Source organism: Engystomops pustulosus, chromosome 5 (assembly GCF_040894005.1).
Source record: "Engystomops pustulosus chromosome 5, aEngPut4.maternal, whole genome shotgun sequence".
In the NCBI taxonomy this organism is placed as follows: Eukaryota; Metazoa; Chordata; class Amphibia; order Anura; family Leptodactylidae; genus Engystomops; species Engystomops pustulosus.
In genome coordinates, this window is record NC_092415.1 from 13,121,274 (window position 1) to 13,144,191 (window position 22,918).

At 41.6% G+C, this 22,918-nt stretch overlaps 1 protein-coding gene across 2 annotated transcripts in view; it reads left to right on the top strand.

Annotated features, from left to right (window-relative positions):
- Positions 1–22,918, top strand: part of ADCY8 (adenylate cyclase 8) — a 181,246-nt gene that overhangs the window by 84,602 nt on the left and 73,726 nt on the right. For both annotated transcript variants that reach the window (XM_072151178.1, XM_072151176.1), the window contains exons 4-7: positions 3,102–3,213; positions 17,113–17,240; positions 17,916–18,074; positions 18,869–19,139. In XM_072151178.1, the coding sequence (XP_072007279.1) occupies positions 3,102–3,213; positions 17,113–17,240; positions 17,916–18,074; positions 18,869–19,139 (670 nt within the window). The remainder of the gene's footprint in view (positions 1–3,101; positions 3,214–17,112; positions 17,241–17,915; positions 18,075–18,868; positions 19,140–22,918) is intronic.

A 22,918-nucleotide genomic window follows, 5' to 3' on the forward strand; every position in this document is an offset into this window, starting at 1 on the left:
TTATCAGTATTATATATGTTGTGGATAATCTTCTTGATTTTTTTTCCTGTTAAATCCGTTCTTTTTGAAAACAGACTATTTTTATGTCCTCCTGGCTGCTGCCGAAACAGATGGGGCTGGAAAAGGATTGTGTCTCTTTCTTCTTGTGGTTATTGGAAAGAAACATGAAATAACAAGTCTATTTTTACATATTAATGCCGCACATTTTATTAACTCTTCAGGGGGAAACTGAATTTGTATAATCTATTACATAAGGCTTTAAGGCTTTGATGAGGTAGTAGGCCCGGGCTTTGTTATCCATAGCAACCAATCACAGCACAGCTTTTGTTTCTCCAGAGCAGTTTAAGACATGTGAGCCGTGCTCTGATTGGTCACTATGGACAACAATGTGCCATCCTGTAGTGTCTCCTGAAATCTTGCTTGGAATTGATGATTTTAGAAAATAAAGTCACTCAGAGGACTAATTTGAAGCTTCTGGGGCAAAATCTGTTAAATAACTCCTGTTTTTTTGCCATTTTTAATACATCATACAAGTTTTCTTAGAAGTGGTGCAGCCTTAGGCCCTCCTCAATCACTAGGCCTCAAGGACAACTGCTAAAGTTTTAATTCTAATGGCTACATCCACCCCTTACAAATTTTTTGAGAAAGCACATGTTAGTTCATTTGCCTTTATGGCAGGACACCATTTATTTACCATCTCGTCATAGGTGAAATACCGTGCAATTTGGTCTCATCCCAGGGCCAACCCTTTGAACAATTTTAGGGGTTGCCGATTAATGAGATTTGATGACATAAACACTGCCACAACTGTCTATAGGTTGTGTGTGGTATTGCAGTCATTACTCATGGAAAGCCCAACAAGAACAGTCCCAAAACCACAACCTCCACAATGTTTGCTATTAAGGATTAGAAAGGTTTAGAAAAAAAAATAGAAAGATAAAAAATAATTCGGGGCTGCCTTAAATTCTAAATGCTGCCTGAAATTCTGTACTTTTTTAGTGGCAGTTAATATGGACCTCAGAATATACCGTACATATAATTAGGCTCCCATTCCCGGGTCAGGCTGGGGGATGGGGGCGTTGGGGTAGGGGGTTGGAGGCCTGTGCATTGGCCGGGTTTCTGATTAATTTAACAATTATCATAATCTAAGGTTCAATTTTAGATGCACATTATACATTACCCCTATAACTCTATAACTCCCGTAGGATAATATCTCTCCTTTGCAAGACTTTTAAGGTGTACAGAGTCTTAAAGGCAATGGTAGGAAATACAATATGCAGGATGGGAAACTTTTCTTTCCTTACCCTTCGTTTTCCAAAAACCCTTATAGACGTCTAGGGAAAGTGCTATGTACATTTATGCCCCATCTCTCCAATTAGATCTGTGGCCAGTGGCTACCACAACAGGTCCTATAGCCTGGGACACATATTAAATGTTATATCCATTGCCCCCAATTCAGTCCTGATGACGTCACTGCTGACAGTTATTGGATCAGTTCATATCTGAAAATGTGTGATTTAAAGGGGTTATAAAGTTAGGACAAGCACTTCATATAGGGGGTCTTCTGTATGATATTAGAATCCTGTGCTATACATGTTTTTACAGTCTGACGCAGACAAATGATAAATGCCCGGCTACACTGCACGGTTATGGTGCCGCAGCGTATATTGCGTTCCCCACATGTTCGATTTACGTCATCTCCATTCGCAAGAATCTGTGTTCCGCTTGTAAATGCAAGGACACAAATAAGACCAAATAATAGATGGCGTGTGATAGATTTTACCTCCTTATTATTTACCTGACACTTCTCTGCTCTGGAACTTTATATTCTAATCCAAAAATAAATTCTAGATGGGAACCAATCCATGAAAGTCTTTTCAAAGGGAGACTGTCATCAAGTGTCAGCCTTAAAACTGCTGCCAGCATCCGGCATTGGCCCCGGAGACTTATGGAAAACTTTTTGTGAGCTGTTAGTAGAAGCAGGACTGTGAAATAGGGATTTATATTCTAGGATTGTAGCTTCTCCAATTGCACTGGGGGTGTGTCCTCACACTGCTGTGATCTGTGTTCTCTGCAAATATTGTTAAATATTGGGGCACATTTACTCACCCGGCCCATTCGCGATCCAGCGGTGCGTTCTCTGCACAGGATTCGGGTCCGGACGGGATTTATGAAGGTAGTTCCTCCGCAGTCCACCAGGTGGCGCTGCTGCGCTGAAAATCATCTGAACGCACCGGAATACACCGAGCTGGACCAGGTGAAGGTAAGGACTTCCCAAGCGACACATTTCCGGTTTTTAAAATGCAGCGGTTTTTCCGAATACGTCGGGTTTTCGTTCGCCCACGCCCCCCGATTTCCGTCGCGCGCATGCCAGCGCCGATGCGCCACAATCCGATCGTGTGCACCAAAATCCCGGGGCAATTCAGGTACAATCGGCGCAAATCGGAAATATTCGGGTAACACGTCGTGAAAAACGCATTAGTAAATGACCCCCACTGTCTCTGATGAGATGTGTAATCATATCTTTCTGTATGTTGTTAGTAGCAGCAGGACAGTAAAATATAGATCCATATTCCAGGATTGTAGCTTCTCCTCACTGTTCTTTTTGCATTTATTGGCTAAACTTCTTAAAGGTTGGACTTGATGGACTTGCGTCTTTTTCCAGCCTTATGCACTATGATTCTATGATAAACAGCTTCTGCATTTAGTTAAAGATATAACAGTGTTCTTTTTAAATACTAAAGCAGTGAGGAGAGGCTGTGAAGTAGCTCAGTGTAGAGAGCTAAGAGCACAACAGTGTAAGGACATGCCCCAGTTCAAGTCATATATCACAGTCCTGTTGCTACTAACAACATACACAAAGTTCATATTAGACATCTCTCTAGGGACAATACCAAACACTGCCAAACACACCTGCTGACAGGTTTCCTTTTACCTTACTAGGTCCATTTCTTCAGTGAATAAAATGTAGAGGAACAAATCACAGATTGACATTAATTGGGGATCTTTTTTTCTTTTCATATTAAAGACGAATGTTGTATCAATGTCACACGAGCAGCACAAAGCAACTGATGTTCATACATTTTCTCCTTTCATTGCAGCATTCTTTTTGCAGATGTGAAGGGATTCACCAACTTGTCCACCACCTTATCAGCACAAGAACTAGTCCGAATGTTGAATGAACTCTTTGCAAGGTTTGATCGCCTAGCACATGTAAGTTATAGAAGATCTCCCCAACTCATGTGTACACAGAGAGATCAATGGCATTGCTTATTTCACTGTTATAGTAATTATTCTTCATATTCTTGTAAATAAGGGGCAGTATTATAGTAGTTATATTCCTGTACATAGGAGGCAGTATTATAGTAGTTATATTCTTGTACATAGGGGCCAGTATTATAGTAGTTATATTCCTGTACATAGGGGGCAGTATTATAGTAGTTATATTCTTGTACATAGGGGCAGTATTATAGTAGTTATATTCTTGTACATAGGGGCAGTATTATAGTAGTTATATTCTTGTACATAGGTGGCAGTATTATAGTAGTTATATTCTTGTACATAGGGGCCAGTATTATAGTAGTTATATTCCTGTACATAGGGGGCAGTATTATAGTAGTTATATTCTTGTACATAGGGGCAGTATTATAGTAGTTATATTCTTGTACATAGGAGGCAGTATTATAGTAGTTATATTCTTGTACATAGAGGCAGTATTATAGTAGTTATATTCTTGTACATAGGGGGCAATATTATAGTAGTTATATTCTTGTACATAGGGGGCAGTATTATAGTAGTTATATTCTTGTACATAGGGGGCAGTATTATAGTAGTTATATTCTTGTACATAGGGGCAGTATTATAGAAGTTATATTCCTGTACATAGGAGGCAGTATTATAGTAGTTATATTCCTGTACATAGGAGGCAGTATTATAGTAGTTATATTCCTGTACATAGGAGGCAGTATTATAGTAGTTATATTCCTGTACATAGGAGGCAGTATTATAGTAGTTATATTCCTGTACATAGGGGGCAGTCTTATAGTAGTTATATTCCTGTACATAGGGGATAGTATTATAGCAGTTATATTCCTGTACATAGAGGCAGTATTATAGTAGTTATATTCTTGTACATAGGGGGCAGTATTATAGTAGTTATATTCTTGTACATAGGGGGCAGTATTATAGTAGTCATATTCTTGTAAATAAGGGGCAGTATGATAGTAGTTATATTCTTGTACATAGGGGGCAGTATTATAGTAGTTATATTCTTGTACATAGGGGACAGTATTATAGTAGTTATATTCTTGTACATAGGAGGCAGTATTATAGTAGTTATATTCCTGTACATAGAGGGCAGTATTATAGTAGTTATATTCTTGTACATAGGGGGCAGTATTATAGTAGTTATATTCTTGTACATAGGGGGCAGTATTATAGTAGTTATATTCTTGTACATAGGGGGCAGTATTATAATAGATTTATTCTTGTATATAGAGTAATTTCACCACTATGGATATCTCATAAGACCAATGGGATATTAAGACAATCAATATTCCTCTATATCACTCCACTTTTCACACAAGATGTATTAATGATCATTATGTAGGATTTCTTGTCTTTATGTTCTATTCATGATGTTAGACAGATAATACTGTAGCTGTGGTTGAGTGTGGGATGAATATGAATGATGACATGAATATCTATAGGCATAATATGAGCATTATTGTGTAATACATGTATGTATTATGTGACATGGAGCAGCTCTCCCCATGTACATATAAAATATACATCCTCCCTGCAGCAGGCGGCTGATCTGGTTTCCTCTAAGCTTCTTGCTTGTTTGGTTGTTGTTAGGTTATAGCCTTGTGTCACTGATACTATGTCACGAAAGCCTCAGCTCTGTGTCACCGTAGACATGGGGCTCATCCATTAAACAGGTGACGGACTTGTTGTATGTTCCAGACATCTGACGCCGCAGCATGTGATCGGGGAGAGGCCGGGGGTTACACGCTGAGCCCTCACATCGGGGGGTAATGGATGAATGGAAGGTCTCGGGGGGTTTGTTGGTAAAATATTATCATTAGTGATAATGGAGGAGGTTCATGTGTGACCGAGTGATGGGGGAAATACTGATACAGAATGGAAACATTACAGAGACAACCAGTGATTTATACCGGACGTCTCCAAGATCAGAGACTATATCACATCACAGGATTCTACAGAGAGGAAGATACATTTATACCAAAGATTAGTGGCCTCATCTCTGAGAGTGTCTATCTATCTATCTATCTATCTATCTATCTATCTCATATCTATCTATCTATCTATCTATCTATCTATCTCATATCTATCTATCTATCTCATATCTATCTCATATCTATCTATCTATCTATCTATCTCATATCTATCTATCTATCTATCTCATATCTATCTATCTATCTCATATCTATCTCATATCTATCTATCTATCTATCTATCTATCTATGTATCTATTTATCTATCTATCTCCTATCTATCTATCTATCTATCTATCTCCTATCTATCTATCTATGTATCTATCTATCTATCTATGTATGTATCTATCTATCCATCTATCTATCTATCTATCTCATATCTATCTCATATCTATCTATCTATCTATCTATCTACCTCATATATATCTATCTATCCATCTATCTACCTCCTATCTATCTATCTATCTATCTATCTATCTATCTATCTATCTATCACATATATATCTCCTATCTATCTATCTATCTATCTATCTATCTATCACATATATATCTCCTATCTATCTATCTATCTATCTCATATCTATCTATCTATCTCATATCTATCTATCTATCTATCTCATATCTATCTATCTATCTATCTATCTATCTATCTATTTCTATCTATCTCATAGCTATCTATCCATCTATATCATATCATATCTTTCCATCTAAAATACAAAAAATAGTAGGCAGAACTCCTACAGAGAAAAAAGAAAAAAGAAACATAAAATTTAATTCATCTTATGTCAGGGACATTTCGGCTGTAGTATCAGCCTTACTTAAAGGGATTGTCCCATTACAGCAAATGAATGTTATTGTTTATAGTATGAAAAATTATACACGTTCCAATCTATTTTCTGTATGAATTCCTCACTGTGTTCTAGATCTCTGCTTGCTGTCCTTCTATAGGAAGGTTCTATGTTTATTTCCAGTTGACAGAAATCTATCCACGGTCACACAGGAGCGCGGCTTGTTATATCACAAAGAGTAATCAGAGGTCAGATTTCTGTCCACTGTAAATAGATAATGAAGCTTTCCATAGAGTGACAACAAGCAGAGATCTAGATAACAGGGAGGAATTGATACAGACATTATATTGGAAAATTGCATAACTTTTCATTATTCAAACTATAACATTTGTTTGCTGAAATGGGAATATCCCTTTAAGCCATGAACTATATGCATCTTTACTTAGAATAAGGGATGTCCTCAGAGGTGACCTAATTATCCTCACATCCAGGGATGTCCCAGGGCTATTTCAATGTCCCCCTCCCCCCCTCGGCAGGGTGGGGTTAGAACTCAGCAACACCCATTTCTGGCACAATGTTCCCTATTACTGAGGGTGAAGACACACGTGGCGTTTTTAGGCCGTTTTTGGTCTGTTTTTAGTTAGTGCGTCTTCACATTGTTAAAAACGCATGCGCAATTTCGGAAAAACTGACAAAAACGCATGCGTTTTTAAAAAAACGATGCATTTTTAACGCACGCGTTTTTAACTATGTGAAAACGCACTAACTGAAAACGGCCCAAAAACGGCCTAAAAACGCCACGTGTGTCTTCACCCTTAGGCCGGCGCCACATGTGGCGCTTTGTCTGCGTTTGCGTTTTTAATTTAACGCGAAACACCGGCAGCTCGTTCCTGATCGCAGGCGTTTCCATAGAAACGCCGATGCGATCGGGCCGAGGCCCGCCCCGGTGGGCGCAACTTTGTCTGTGTTTGCTTTTGCAAGCGCAGACAAAGCGCCACCCCTTAGGGTGAAGACACACGAGGCGTTTTTAGGCCATTTTTGGGCCGTTTTTTGCTTAGTGCGTTTTCAGATCGTAAAAAACGCATGCGTTATTGACAGGTTTGACCAATTATCTTAATTTAAACTAGTCAAAAACTCATGCGTTTTTTACGATCGTTTTTTACGAACTAAAAACGGCCTAAAAACGCCACGTGTGTCTTCACCCTACGGCTGCTGAATTGTGCCTCCTATATATACTGTATTTCTTTATTCTGGACCACATACGGTTACTTACTGATTATATTACTGTCCACTTTCATGTGGATGGTGTTCCCTTATTATATTGTCATTTTGCCCTGACTTAAAATGGCGAATCTAAAGCGGTTCACATGACCACAAGTTTTCTGCCTTGGCCCCTTTTCCAATATGGCATCTGTGTCCAGGGACATGCACCTTAGCGCAATATACAAAACTATAGTACAGGAATAGGAGCCATTACGATCTATTGAAGGTCTGCACGTTTTATGTTGGTTCCATCTAGGACAATATAGGCCATAATAATGATAATTCCTTTATTTATATCGCGCACACAGATTACACAGCGCTGCACAGAGCTTCCCAAATCAGTCCCTGTCCCCAATGGGGCTCACAATCTAATCAACCTACCAGTATGTTTTTGGAGTGTGGGCGGAAACCGGAGGACCCGGAGGAAACACATCACCCCAACACAGAGTTATCCAGACAAGACCTCCTCCAGTGGTCCAAGGAAGGCCTAGCACATACCACGCTAAATTCTTTTATGAAGTGTCACATCCTTGGCTCTCTAGGATTACGGGAAGAGGGAGAAGGTGGAGACAGCGCTGGATCAACATTGCCTGATCCGAATCTCCCCTCTTCCTGCACGGACGCTACAATGATCATCTCAATTTCTCCACTTTCTTTCTAGTGTATTGATGTCCCCAAGACACTGATACGATTGAACGCTGTGACAGGACACAGCAGTTAGAAATAAGTTACCGCTCAGATCACCCTGCTGGTAACTTTTCTTATAAATGAGTGGGTTTTGGTTGCAGTTGGGGCACTCGTTATTAAAGGGTTCTCCATCACTGGCCTACGAGGTGGGATATTATCACTCGTAATGATGATTATTAAGAAAAATACAGGAGCGAAGCAGCACCCCTTAAAAAAAGGATTTCTTTATTCCACCATGATCAAAAAGCAATGTTTTACCCCCCTCTATGAAGGCATAATCAAGCGTGATTCACCTCTATAAGTGCTGCTCCAATTTTCTCGTTACGGTGGCTCGGTGGTGAGCATTACAGCCTTGCAGCACTGGGGACTTGGGTTCTAGTCCCAGTGTCAACATCTGCAAAGAGTTTGTATGTTCTCTCCGTGTTTGTGTGGGTTTCCTCTGGGTCCTCCGGTTTCCTCCCACACTCCAAAAACCTTGGTTAGATTGTGAGCCCCATTGGGGACAGGGACCGATTTGGTAAGTTCTGTGCAGCGCTGTGGAATCTTGTGTGCGCTGTATAAATAATGAATTATTATTATCGCTATTTTGGGATTATCGATATGACCTCATTTTATTACCATCACTGATTAGTTATTAGCACCCTCTATATGACCCTGAGACTGATTTTTTTTTTTTTGTCTTGAATCCTCTCAGTGAGGTTGATTTTTTTTTTTTTTTTTTTTTTGTGAAGCCACAAATAGATTTTAAAATAGAGGAAATTGTATTATGTTCCTCTTCATCAGGACATGGAGGCAGACGGCGCGGGGTCCTGTGTATCTGATGTAGACGGAGCAGATCCCGGAAACAAATCAATTCACCCAATTACAGATAAGATTTATCATCAGAATCTCCTCTAACACCCCCCCCCCTTTCCTGCCCCAACCACCTGAAATAATGCACCCACCCCCGTCTGATCTGCTGACATCCCCTAACATGTATATCAGAAGATTCTGGAACTGTTACTCCCTGGTAGCTCCTTCTCCAGACACAACTTGTTTATTTGTTTTTGCTATTCTTTTAGCTGTTGTTTTTTGCCTGACCTGTTTGGTATTTTTATATGTAATTTGTTTTCCCACTTTATGGGGGTCATTTACTAAGGGCCCGATTCGCGGTTTCCTGATGTGTTACCCGAATATTTCCCCGGGACTTTTGACTTTGGGGGGCGTGGCCGAACGAAAACCCGACGCGGAGCTTGCACTTACCTTCACTAGGAATAGGCCGGTGTATTTCAGTGCATTCTGAGGAACTTCAGCGCAGCAGCGCCACCTGGTGGAAGTCGGATGAACTACCTTAATGAATCCCGGCCGGACCCGAATCCACCGCAGAGAACGCGCCGCTGGATTGCGAATGGACCGGGTAAGTAAATCTGTCCCTATGTGTTGGTTATGTGTCACTCCACAGTCCAGGATTGTAGTAGAAATGTCCTCACACTGTTGTTCTCTGTGCACTGCACTTCTTCAGATCTCTTCCCCGCCGCTCTGGATGACTTCAGTATTCGTTTTGTGATTTTAAGATGGAATTGTGACCTACAGGAAAGAAAAGGTGTTATGATAATAATAATAATTCCTTTATTTATATAGCGCACACAGATTACGCAGCACTGCACAGAGTTTGCCAAATCGGCCCCTGTCCCCAATGGACCTCACAGTCTAATCAACCTACCAGTATATTTTGGAGTGTCGGAGGAAACCGGAAAACCCGGGGGAAACCCACGCAAACACGGAGAGAACGTACAAACTCTTTGCAAATGTTGACCCTGGGTCCCCAGCCCTGCAAGGCTGTAGTGCTGACCATTAAGCCACCGTGCTGCCTCAATACATAGAACTAAGAGCACAGCATTTTGAGGACTCACCCTATTGCATCTGCAGAAGCTTCATAAAACATTTTATAAAAAATCCTTCGACTACTGTTGATCTGTAAATCTATCTTGGCGTATGTTGTTAGTAGCAGCAGAACTGTAAGATATGGATTTATATTCCAGCATTGTAGCTTCTCCAAATACTTAAGAGTCCTGTGCTCACACTGCTCTGCACTTAGCTCTCTGCAGCCAGTGTCATGAATAGTCCCTAGAGAGATCTGCAATCATAAATTTGTGTGTATTGTTAGTAGCAGCAGGACTGTGATACATGGAATTATATTCCAAATTCATAATGTCCCCAAGTGCACTGGGAGCATCCTCACACTGCTGTGCTCTTGGTTTTTTTGTGTTAAAATGTTTTAGATTCCCTCCTCTTGGCTTTGAGCACAAGCTGTAGCAGGCTTCTGGTGGAAGACTAATGGTTTATACTTTCTCAGAGCAGAGCCGGGTTCTGAAGAGTAGATTAATGCACAGTAGCCGATAAGACAGAAGTGTGAGGACAGGCCCCCAATGCACTTGGCAAAGCTGCAATCCTGGAATCTATCATATATCACAGTCCCGCTGCTACTATCAACATACACAAAGGTCTAATTTCACATCTCTTCTGGTACACTACCTAACACTACATGCAGAGAGCTCAGAGCACAGCAGTGTGAGGATACATTCCTAGTGCACCAAGACATGCTACAATACTGGAATGTAAATCCATATTTTACAGTCCCGCTGCAACTAACAACACACTCAAAGGTGTGATTACACAGATCTCCAGCGAGACAATATCTAGCACTGCCTGCAAAGAACTCAGAGCACAGCAGTGTGAGGACACAATACTAGTGCGCTTGGAGAAGCTACAATACTGAAATGTAAATACATCTTTCACAGTCCTGCTGCTACTAACAACACTAACAGGTATGGCTACCTATGTTCTCTTTAAGTCTGGGACAGTAGACCAGTACGTGTTATGGCTGGTGGGAGGAGAGTCCATTACGCCCGTCATGACCCGTTCTACAAGTAATCAGTTTGTTCTGCATCGCTCTATAGAAAAGGTCTCCTCTAGTTCTAAACAATCTGCAAATAGGATTTTGGTAACCAAACAAGACGGACCGTGTAACAGACGGAACCAGCGTCTCAATCACCGGCTTTCATCCCTTCCCGGCTTCTACATTGGGATCTAATTGGAATCTTAGTGACATTCAGATAAGAGGCGTCGTCCGTTCTGCACTTTTACGCCCTTTTGTTTCGTGTTTTAACTTTTGCAAATTCCAAAAGGGAAAATTAGAATTGCTTTAATTTCACGCCCATTGCGGAAAGGCCATGTTTTACTGTTGTGGCCCTTTGGATGGATCAGATTGCTTTACTTCATATGTTCTAGAATAGATGAAAACGCAACATTGTTTGCTAATAGAAAACATTGGACTCATCAGTATGAGTCTGGTGTATCCTGTCCAGTATCTCTAATTAAAGGGGAAGGTAGGAAGAGCTTTGACAGAACAAGGAAATAATGGAAGCATGGACTAGCATTCAGGCTATAACCCACTTGACGACCAAGGGCCCCTATATAGAGAAAGATAAGCATCAAATTTTAGGTTAGGGAACCAGCAGTGCAGAAGGGATGCTGAGCAGACCATTACACAGAGCTAAGAGCACAGCAGTGTAAGAGCCACTCCCAATGCAGTGGGAAAAGCTACAATCCTGGAATGTAAATCCATATTTCACAGTCCTGCTGCTACTAAGAACAATCATAAAGGTCTGATTACACATCTCTCCAGGGCCAATATCTAACACTGACTGTAGAGCAGTATGAGAACACAACCCCAGTGTTGTTGGAGAAGATGCGATCCTGGAATAAAAATCTGCAGTTCACAGTCCTGCTCCTACTAACAACAAACATTAAGGTCAAATTACACAATACATAACACTGGATACAGAGAGCACAGCAGTGTGAGGACACAACCCCAGTGTTATTGGAGAAGATGCGATCCTGGAATATAAATATATAGTTTACAGTCCTGCTCCTACTAACAACAAACACTAAGGTCTAATTACACAATACATAACACTGGATACAGAGTAGCACAGCAGTGTGAGGACACAACCCCAGTGTTATTGGAGAAGCCGCAATCCCGGAATACAAATCAATATTTCACAGAACTGATGCTATTAACAACAAACACAAATGTATGATTACACATCGCTACAGGGACAATACATAACACTGGCTGCACAAAGTGCAGAGCAGAGCAGTGTGAGGACACAGCCCCAGTGTAATTGGATAAGCTACAATCCTGGAATATAAATCAATATTTCATAGTCCTGCTGCTACTAACAACAAACACAAAGGTCTAATTACACATATCTCCAGGGACAATAAACAACACTGGATACAGAGAGAACAGAGCACAGCAGTGTAAGGACACATCCCCAGTGCACTTGGAGAAGCTACAATCCTGAAATATAAATCCATATTTCACAGTCCTGCTGCTACTAACAACATACACAAAGGTCGGATTACACATCTCTCCTGACACTGGCTGCAGTTCTTGTAGTTCTTGGTGTATACATGTGTGTATATATAGTTTCGGCGGGCTCCTGCGTCATTGCTGTGGCCGCCCCCGCGCGCTGCCCACGCTCGCTGTCTGCTTGGCACAAGTTACTAGGAGATGTGTGTGATCTTCTCTGCGCCTGGAGAAGCTCGCTGACTTTTCATGCCCCATCCTTCAGCTTCGTGTCTGTGTAAAGTGTCGAGTTGACATTTACTAACATGCAAAACAATCCCGGCTCTTACATATCAGCCTGTGACTCATCGCTGCTGCGCCCCAATCCTCTAAGGGGCCCCCCCTATAGGCTCCCCGGGTGTATTGTGACACCTGTCACCTGGCGGATCACTACATATCAGTCATCATTCATGTCGGCGCTAATCCCAGTCTCCAATGTTACATAATAGCCATGTCATTTCCTCCCACGTTCCTCCCCGCGCACATTTACACACAATTACTGCAAACGTTTCGTTTTTTTTAGATATTTCATTCTCTTTTCTCACTACAACAAACCATTTTTACACATTTTGAAGAAGTTGGGTGTACGTTCACATAGCGACCATCCGGACCTTTGTGCATGTTGTTAGTAGCAGCAGGATTGTCATCTATGGATTTATATTCCAGGATTGTATATTCAGGGCATGTCCTCACACTGCTGTGCTCTCAAATATCTGTAACTAGTATTATTTATGTCCCTGGAGAGATGACTAATCATACCTTTGTGTATGTAGTTAGTAGCAGCAGGACTGTGAATATTGATATATGGATTAATATTCCAGGATTGTAGCTTCACCGAGTATATTCAGGCCATGTCCTCACACTGCTGTGCTCTCAAATATCTGTAACTAGTATTATTTATGTCCCTGGAGAGATGACTAATCATACCTTTGTGTATGTAGTTAGTAGCAGCAGGACTGTGAATATTGATCTATGGATTAATATTCCAGGATTGTAGCATCACCGAGTATATTCAGGGCATGTCCTCACACTGCTGTGCTCTCAAATATCTGTAACTAGTATTATTATTTATGTCCCTGGAAAGATGACTAATCATACCTTTTTGTATGTAATAAAACACAGTTGTTTGTGGTGCACAGTTTTGCCCCTTAAGGAGCTACTCACGGTATAAGACCGGTCCACACAGTCTTTGAAAAAGTCCACAAAATAGAGAAAAATATTTTCACTATAACCGGAGCTCCAGGATTTCTAAAACTTCGATGAACAGCACCAATCTTCAATTTCTCCTGCTGAAAGTGTGTCACCATTCAGACTAGCACCATCGCACTCTCATTCTCCTCCTTTATTATATTGTAACTGGAAGAAAATATGCAGGCAGATGGTGTGGTACGTTCCAACAAGGTTAAAATTTATTCCAGTTCATTATACTCACAAAAATCAAGTAAAAATGCGCATATCAAAAATTCACATAACGGGACGCTAGCTTTCTCTACGCCCTTTTTGTATGTAGTTAGTAGGACTGTGAATATTGATATATGGATTAATATTCCAGGATTGCAGCTTCTCAATTTTCACTGTGGGGTGTGTCCTCACACTGCTGTGCTCTGAGCTCTCTGCCTCCATTATTAGGTATTGACACTGGAGAGATGTGTAATCAGACCTTTGTTTATGTTGTTAGTAGCAGCAGGACTGTGAAATACGGATTTATATTCCAGGATTGTAGCTTCTCCAAGCGCACTGTAGACATGTCCTCACACTGCTGTGCTCTTTGCAGCCCCGGGTATGTGTTTTCACTGGAGAGATATGTAATCTTGCCTTTGTGTATGTTGTAAGTATTAGCAGGCCTGTAATATATGGATTTATATTCCAGGATTGTAGCTTCTCCAAGTGCATTGTGGTAGTTGAGGCTCACCATGCAGGGCTCTAAGCTCTCTGCAGCCATTATTAGGTATTAGGTCCCTTGAGAGATGTGTAATCATACCTTTGTGTATGTTGTTAGTAGCAGCAGGACTGTGAAATATGGATCTATATAACAAGATTGTTGAATCTCTAACTGCATTGGTGGCGTTTCCTGGTATTATTATACTGTGTGATCTCTGCAGCCAGTGTTAGGTATTGTCCCAAGAGAGATGTACAATTGTACCTTTGGCTAAGTAGTTAGTAACAGCAGGACTGTGAAAAATAGAATTTTCAGGATTTTAGCTCAATGTTTCCTGGCTGTATTCTAGAGTTCTAGAGCTGCCATCCTTAGAGAGACATTGAAATTACAGAATACATATAACACTAGGACTATTAAGCAAATTTTGAAAAAAAATAATTGGAGAATCGCTTGTATTTTAATAAATTTTAATGTGATTTTTATTTTCATGATTTTTTTTAAAATTTATTTCCCACCTGAAACGCACAGCACGAAGGAAACAGAAGGATTTCACGCGCCATTAATGAAGCTTCCCTCTTAGTTAAATACGTTTGTTTTCCGAAGAACAAATAATCCTTCTAACGGCTTTGCGCTCGTCGCGTCTCATCGATTCGCCGGGTCCATCGCAGACGTCTTCGCCGACCGCGGTCGTCACGTAGAGAGAGTCGCTGAGTATTGTCCCATCGCTGCGGATACATAATATATTCCTGGTGAACGGCGTCATTAAGCCCAGCGCTCGCAGATGAGACGGATTCCTCGGGAACGGCGGTTTTATTGTTGTTATTTTTAATATTATTACAATGTAACGATCTGCAGGAGAGACGCCAGATCCGAGAAATAGAGTTTTTATTGAAATGGTTCTGACTAGTGAAGAACCGATCAACCCGTGAGATGATGGGACCCTGCGGATACTTCTGTGTATCTCCAAACCTCACATATGCCAAATGTTATAGTGTGATGGATGAGCCTATGTAACATTAATAATTATTATATATCAACTATAAAACACATATTTAACATATCATTAGTTCAAACCTTTCCAACATGACAGCTGAGATACAGTCACGCCGCTATATATGTGGTAATTCCCTCTATATTGGCAGCTTAGACATAGTGGCTCAGCTCTATGTATAGTAGATACATCTATAATAGCAGCTTGGATACATCGGCTTAGCTCTATGTATTGTAGATACCTCTATAATAGCAGCTTAGATATAGTGGCTCAGCTCTATGTATAGTAGATACATCTATAATAGCAGCTTGGATACATCGGCTTAGCTCTGTGTATTGTAGATACCTCTATAATAGCAGCTTGGATACATCGGCTTAGCTCTATGTATTGTAGATACCTCTATTATAGCAGCTTGGATACATCGGCTTAGCTCTATGTATTGTAGATACCTCTGTAATGGCAGCTTGGATACATCGGCTTAGCTCTATGTATTGTAGATACCTCTATACAGTCATGGCCAAAAGTTTTGAGAATGATACAAATGTTAATTGTTACAAAGTCTCCTGCATCAGGTTTTATAATGGCAATTTGCATAAACTCCAGAATGTTATAAAGTGTGATCAGCTTAACAGCAAGTAATTACAAAGTTAATATTCGCCTAGAAAATGAACTTTTTCCCCCAAAACACATTTCAACTTCATTGCAGGCGCCTTAAAAGGAGCAGCTAACATGGGGGCAGTGATGTCTCCAGTAACACAGGTGCGGGGGCTGATGAGGACAGGGCTGGAGATCAATCTGTCATGATTAAGTAAGAATCACACCACTGGACACTATAAAAGGAGGCTGGTGCTTGGCATCATTGTTTCTCTTCTGTTAACCATGGTTATCTCTAAAGAAACACGTGCAGTCATCATTGCACTGCACACAACTGGCCTAACAGGGAAGAGTATCGCAGCTAGAAAGATTGCACCTCAGTCACCAATCTATCGCATCATCAAGGAATTCAAGGAGAGAGGTTCCATTGTTGCCAAAAAGGCTCCAGGGGCCCAAGAAGGACCAGCAAGCGCCGGGAGCGTCTCTTACAAGTGTTTCAGCTTGGGGATGGGGCTCCCAGCAGTGCAGAGAATGGCAGCTTAGATACAGACACTTAGCTCTATGTATAGTGGATACCGCCATAATGGCAACTTAGATACAGTGACTTAGCTCCATGTGTGGTAGATACCTCTGTAGTGGCAGCTTAGATAGAGTGGCTCAGCTCTATGTATGGTAGATACCCCTATAATGGCAGCTTAGATACAGTGGCTCAGCTGTATGTGTGGTAGATACCTCTATAATGGCAGCTTAGATACAGTGGCTCAGCTGTATGTGTGGTAGATACCTCTATAATGGCAGCTTAGATACAGTGGCTCAGCTCTATGTGTGGTAGATCCTTCTGTAGTGGCAGCTTAGATACAGACACTTACGGTAGCTCTATGTGTGGTACATACCTCCATAAAATGGATTAGATACATGTTGTACATACTGTATTGAGCAGAGATGCACTGCACAAAAAAAGATGTGGCCTTAAAGGAAATGTATCAGCTCCCGAATCACATGTCTAGGGCATTACTTTACATTTCCAATCATAGCTTTTCCATTGTTAAGCAAAGTATCATTTATTGAAAATAACTTTATTTATATGCAAATGATGTTTTCAGTGCACAGTGGGCGGAGCCATGACTACTAGTGCACCTGTTTTCCTCTTTCTACACCTTATTTTGATACCAGTCACCTTCATTTCAATCTGAAGTCAAGGCCTCACATGGATGAAAGACGATTTATAATATTTTTTGTACTTTTTGTGACGTCCTTGTGTTCGCTGTGGTCTATTTTAGGAACATCACTGCCTTAGAATTAAGATCCTGGGTGACTGCTATTATTGTGTGTCCGGCCTTCCGGAGCCACGTCAGGACCACGCTCACTGCTGCGTAGAAATGGGGCTCAGCATGATCAAGACTATTAGGTAATTGTTCTGTATTTGCTTGTCCAGGTTCGGCCCCTTGGTGACAGCCTCAGTGGGCCCCTTTTCAGTAAACTCACATGGTGGCACTAAAAATTCAGAAATAAATTCCTTCCCCTAAAGGAGAAACAGCCCCCTTATGGTTATTTTATATACAACCCCCACATGGGTATTTTATATAAAGCCCCCCTAACACCCTATGGATTCATTTGATACAGACCCCCTTCAACCCCATGGATTCCTTATGTACAGCCTTATGTGGGCCCCCCAGGCAGCTCTGGGCCCCTGCACTTGCCTGGGAATACCTGGTCAAAGTGATAATGTTTGGTAACAAGTTTCTCATTTGGACTGCTTATTTATTTGTATTTATATGCAAATGAGTATTTCGGTGGACCGTTGGCATGGCCGTAAGTTCCAGTGCACCCTGTGATAGGTGCTGGAAACGGAACAAAAGAGGATGCATCCGACCCTGCGCCCACGGTGCACCCAAATGTTAATTTGCATATCAATAAAAATGATGATGAATACATAGTTATAAAGCAGGATACTTCACATACAAGGTCATATATATATATATATTATGTTAACCAGTTCCTTTAAGGGATCTGATCATTGTATTGTGTTGTATTCAGCAGATTCAATCTTGAGATTTTTTTTACCTTTCCCCTAAAATCACAGATACGTCCGATCGAGAACGAAGCACGACATTGACATGAGGATCGGGATCCACTCTGGTTCAGTCTTGTGCGGAGTGCTGGGACTCAGGAAATGGCAATTTGACGTGTGGTCCTGGGATGTGGATATTGCAAATAAATTGGAATCCGGTGGGATACCAGGGTAAGTGACTGATCAACCAAACGTATATGGCAGCTATCCATTTAGTTGTGGCTTCCAACACACCCTATCCTTGACTACTTGCCGGCCCTGTGCTACACTACAGGCGACAACTGGGCGGTGGATAAGTAAGCAGTACAGGTAGAAAGTTACAAGTGTAGGTTTTTTTTATTATATAAGCAGATTCTATTGTTATCTCTATACACGTCAAAACAAATTCTACAATATTCATTATCACATTTCAAGCTGGGTCCTGTGCATGCGCTGAACGCAGCTGCGCAGCCTTGGCTCTGAAGCCGGTGCTACTGCGCATGCGCAGAACCCATATTTGCAGAAGAGTGCACACAGCTCCTCGTAGCTGCACACTGAAGATGGATTGGTAGATGGAATGTAAGAGGCTACTGGGGCGTGGAGTAGCCGCACCGTATAGCCTTAGCTCTGGCTACTCCACACCCCAGTAGCCTCTTTAGAAGATTTGCATATTGGGGGAAAAAAAGGGTTATAATAATATACATTAGAGGAACCTGCCACCGGATCTACCTTTATAGGTCGATCCATTGTGGCAGGTTTCCTTTGTGATATCCTCCACAATCTGAAACTACTTTCATTCCCATCTCCAAGCTTCACCAGTTCTCTGGAATGCCCTATGCCGGCAGTTAATACCCAACTCTCACTTTGGAACATTGCCAAATTCACCTACCCATAAATTTTCCCTCGTCTTCCAGGATTATGATGTAGTATTTTGTCTCACAGTCTTCAAAACATACCTAATTCGTAATATTACTCCCCTTTTGTAGGAGAATTCATATATCAAAAGCTTCTCTCGACTGCCTTAACGGGGACTATAACGTCGAAGAAGGACACGGCAAGGAAAGAAATGAATTTTTGAGAAAACATAACATTGAGACCTACCTTATCAAACAACCAGAGGAGAACCTCCTGACCCTCCCGGAAGACATAGTGAAGGAGTCTATAAGTCCCACCGACAGGAGAAACAGCGGCACAACTTTTACGGAAGGGTCGTGGAGCCCAGAACTTCCGTTCGATAACATCGTGGGCAAGCAGAATGTAAGTCAAACTTTTGTGTCGTGTCACCAAGTATAAAGCATGCATGAGCGGGCCCCAGTAATGGAAGCCTCAGAGGGAATGCATCCATCTTTAACCTTTTCTCTAACATGAAACTTCACATGATTATGCAAACCCTCTCGGGGGCAGAATTAACCTACCAAATGTATCAGTTGAAGGAAATGCCAAACCTAGAGATGGTCTCAAAGTGAAATCTCTCTTATAAATTTGGAAAAAGGGATGAAACAAAAAAAAAAATTAGTAAATTATTCTGGAAGGATAGACCAGGATTGTAAAAGATCAACCTACTTGTGTGTAGATTGTCTTCATGGGGCTTTTCCACCCTCTCCTCACTTAAGGCAGGTGTGTATTATACGCTGGATATGCAAAGAGAACGCAACGATGCATGAACTAAGAGCCCTGTATTCTAGATTAACGCTCCAGGAAAGTAAAACCTCATTATGCGCCCATTAGCATATTCATGAAAACAATATATACAGACACATAAAACCCCACGCTATCGGAGGACCCTCGCCATGGGGAGCGGGAGAGTCAGTGGAACATGAAGACCCTCATCTAGAGGAGATACATTGTAGTATCCTACCCATATCATGTAGACTAAGTACACAGAGACCTAATGGCCCTGCTTGCCTGTCTCTGGCCTTTGGATAGCCCCCAGTCTGGTGTATATATGCTGTGATTGAAGTATGGACTGGGGGTTATTAGATACATGTAGAGGCTTTGTGTTATTATGAGGTATTGAAGATCTTTAATGTTCCAGAAATTCAGAACCAAAATTAACAGAACAGTTAGAGAAATCTTCTTCTTCTGTATCATCTCCTCATTCTCCTCATCTTCTCCTGTATCCTCTCCTCATACTCATCTTCTTCTCCTGTATCCTCTCCTCTCCTCATACTCATCTTCTTCTGTATCCTCTCCTCATACTCATCTTCTTCTTCTGTATCCTCTCCTCATACTCATCTTCTTCTCCTGTATCCTCTCCTCTCCTCATACTCATCTTCTTCTCCTGTATCCTCTCCTCATACTCATCTTCTTCTGTATCCTCTCCTCATACTCATCTTCTTCTCCTGTATCCTCTCCTCATACTCATCTTCTTCTGTATCCTCTCCTCATACTCATCTTCTTCTCCTGTATCCTCTCCTCATACTCATCTTCTTCTGTATCCTCTCCTCATACTCATCTTCTTCTCCTGTATCCTCTCCTCTCCTCATACTCATCTTCTTCTGTATCCTCTCCTCATACTCATCTTCTTCTCCTGTATCCTCTGCTCATACTCATCTTCTTCTCCTGTATCCTCTGATCATACTCATCTTCTTCTCCTGTATCCTCTCCTCATACTCATCTTCTTCTCCTGTTTCCTCTCCCCATACTCATCTTCTCCTCTATCCTCTCCTATGCTCATACTCATCTTCTCCTCTATCCTCTCCTATGCTCATATTCATCTTCTTCTCCTGTATCCTCTCCTCTGCTCTTATTCATCTTCTTCTCCTGTATCCTCTCCTCTGCTCTTATTCATCTTCTTCTCCTGTATCCTCTCCTCTGCTCATACTCATCTTCTTCTCCTGTATCCTCTGCTCATACTCATCTTCTTCTCCTGTATCCTCTGCTCATACTCATCTTCTTCTCCTGTATACTCTGCTCATACTCATCTTCTTCTCCTGTATCCTCTCCTCATACTCATCTCCTTCTCCTGTTTCCTCTCCCCATACTCATCTTCTCCTCTATCCTCTCCTATGCTCACACTCATCTTCTCCTGTATCCTCTCCTCATACTCATCTTCTTCTCCTGTATCCTCTCCTAATACTCATCTTCTTCTCCTTTATCCTTTCCTCATACTCCTCTTATTCTCCTGTATCCTCTCCTCATACTCATCTTCTTCTCCTGTATCCTTTCCTCATACTCATCTTCTTCTCCTGTATCCTCTCCTCTCCTCTGCTCATACTCATCTTCTTCTCCTGTATCCTCTGCTCATACTCATCTTCTTCTCCTGTATCCTCTGCTCATACTCATCTTCTTCTCCTGTTTCCTCTCCCCATAATCATCTTCTCCTCTATCCTCTCCTCTCCTCATACTCATCTTCTTCTCCTGTATCCTCTCCTAATACTCATCTTCTTCTCCTGTATCCTCTCCTCATACTCATCTTCTTCTCCTGTATCCTCTCCTCATACTCATCTTCTTCTCCTGTATCCTCTCCTCATACTCATCTTCTTCTCCTGTATCCTCTCCTCATACTCATCTTCTTCTCCTGTATCCTCTGCTCATACTCATCTTCTTCTCCTGTATCCTCTGCTCATACTCATCTTCTTCTCCTGTATCCTCTCCTCATACTCATCTTCTTCTCCTGTATCCTCTGCTCATACTCATCTTCTTCTCCTGTATCCTCTGCTCATACTCATCTTCTTCTCCTGTATCCTCTGCTCATACTCATCTTCTTCTCCTGTATCCTCTGCTCATACTCATCTTCTTCTCCTGTATCCTCTCCTCATACTCATCTTCTTCTCCTGTATCCTCTCCTCATACTCATCTTCTTCTCCTGTATCCTCTGCTCATACTCATCTTCTTCTCCTGTATCCTCTCCTCATACTCATCTTCTTCTCCTGTATCCTCTGCTCATACTCATCTTCTTCTCCTGTATCCTCTGCTCATACTCATCTTCTTCTCCTGTATCCTCTGCTCATACTCATCTTCTTCTCCTGTATCCTCTCCTCATACTCATCTTCTTCTCCTGTATCCTCTGCTCATACTCATCTTCTTCTCCTGTATCCTCTCCTCATACTCATCTTCTTCTCCTGTATCCTCTCCTCATACTCATCTTCTTCTCCTGTATCCTCTGCTCATACTCATCTTCTTTTCCTGTATCCTCTCCTCATACTCATCTTCTTCTCCTGTATCTTCTCCTCATACTCATCTTCTTCTCCTGTATCCTCTCCTCATACTCATCTTCTTCTCCTGTATCCTCTCCTCATACTCACCTTCTTCTCCTGTATCCTCTGCTCATACTCATCTTCTTCTCCTGTATCTAGTACGGTATGTTATCATACACAATTCTTCTAATGTATCTTTTTGTAAATCTTGCTACCATTTTTCTCATTGTGTATCTTCTCTCATACTTTATCTTGTTACATTCTATCTTCTCATGTCTCTTCTAATACCCTTTTCCTCAACTATCTTTTTGGACGTTCCATATCTTTTCACACATTGGGGCTCAATTACTAAGGGTCCGCTGAGCGCATTTTTGTTGGGTTTCTCGACGATTTCCGAGTTGCACCGCATTTAGCAGAGGATTTTGGTGCACGTGATCTGATTGTGGCGCATTGGCGCCGGCTTGCACTCGAAAGAAATCGGGCGGGCCTGGCCGTCGGACGATCCGACGGATTCGGACTACGCACGGGATTTAACATTTCAAATTGTGTCGCAAGACCAAGCACTTACAAGCACCGGGAAGAAGAAGGTGAACTCCGTCGGACCTCGGCGGGGAAGTGACGGATGCAGGATCTTGGGTGCACGAGCTACGTGAATTGCGCCGGACTTCATCTTCATCGTACCGGCCGGATCGGGGATCGCAACAGGACCGGGTAAGTAAATTTGCCCCATTATCTTCTGCAATTTCTACCTCTCCCATTGTAACTTTTTGTATGTTTTTTTTTCTGCTGTATTCATATACCTTCATATATCTTAATCTACATCTTTATCTTGTAGTCCATTTTCTCCTCAGGTTAGGTCTTCGCCTGTCTGTTTCTCACATATTTCCTTGTTCTGAT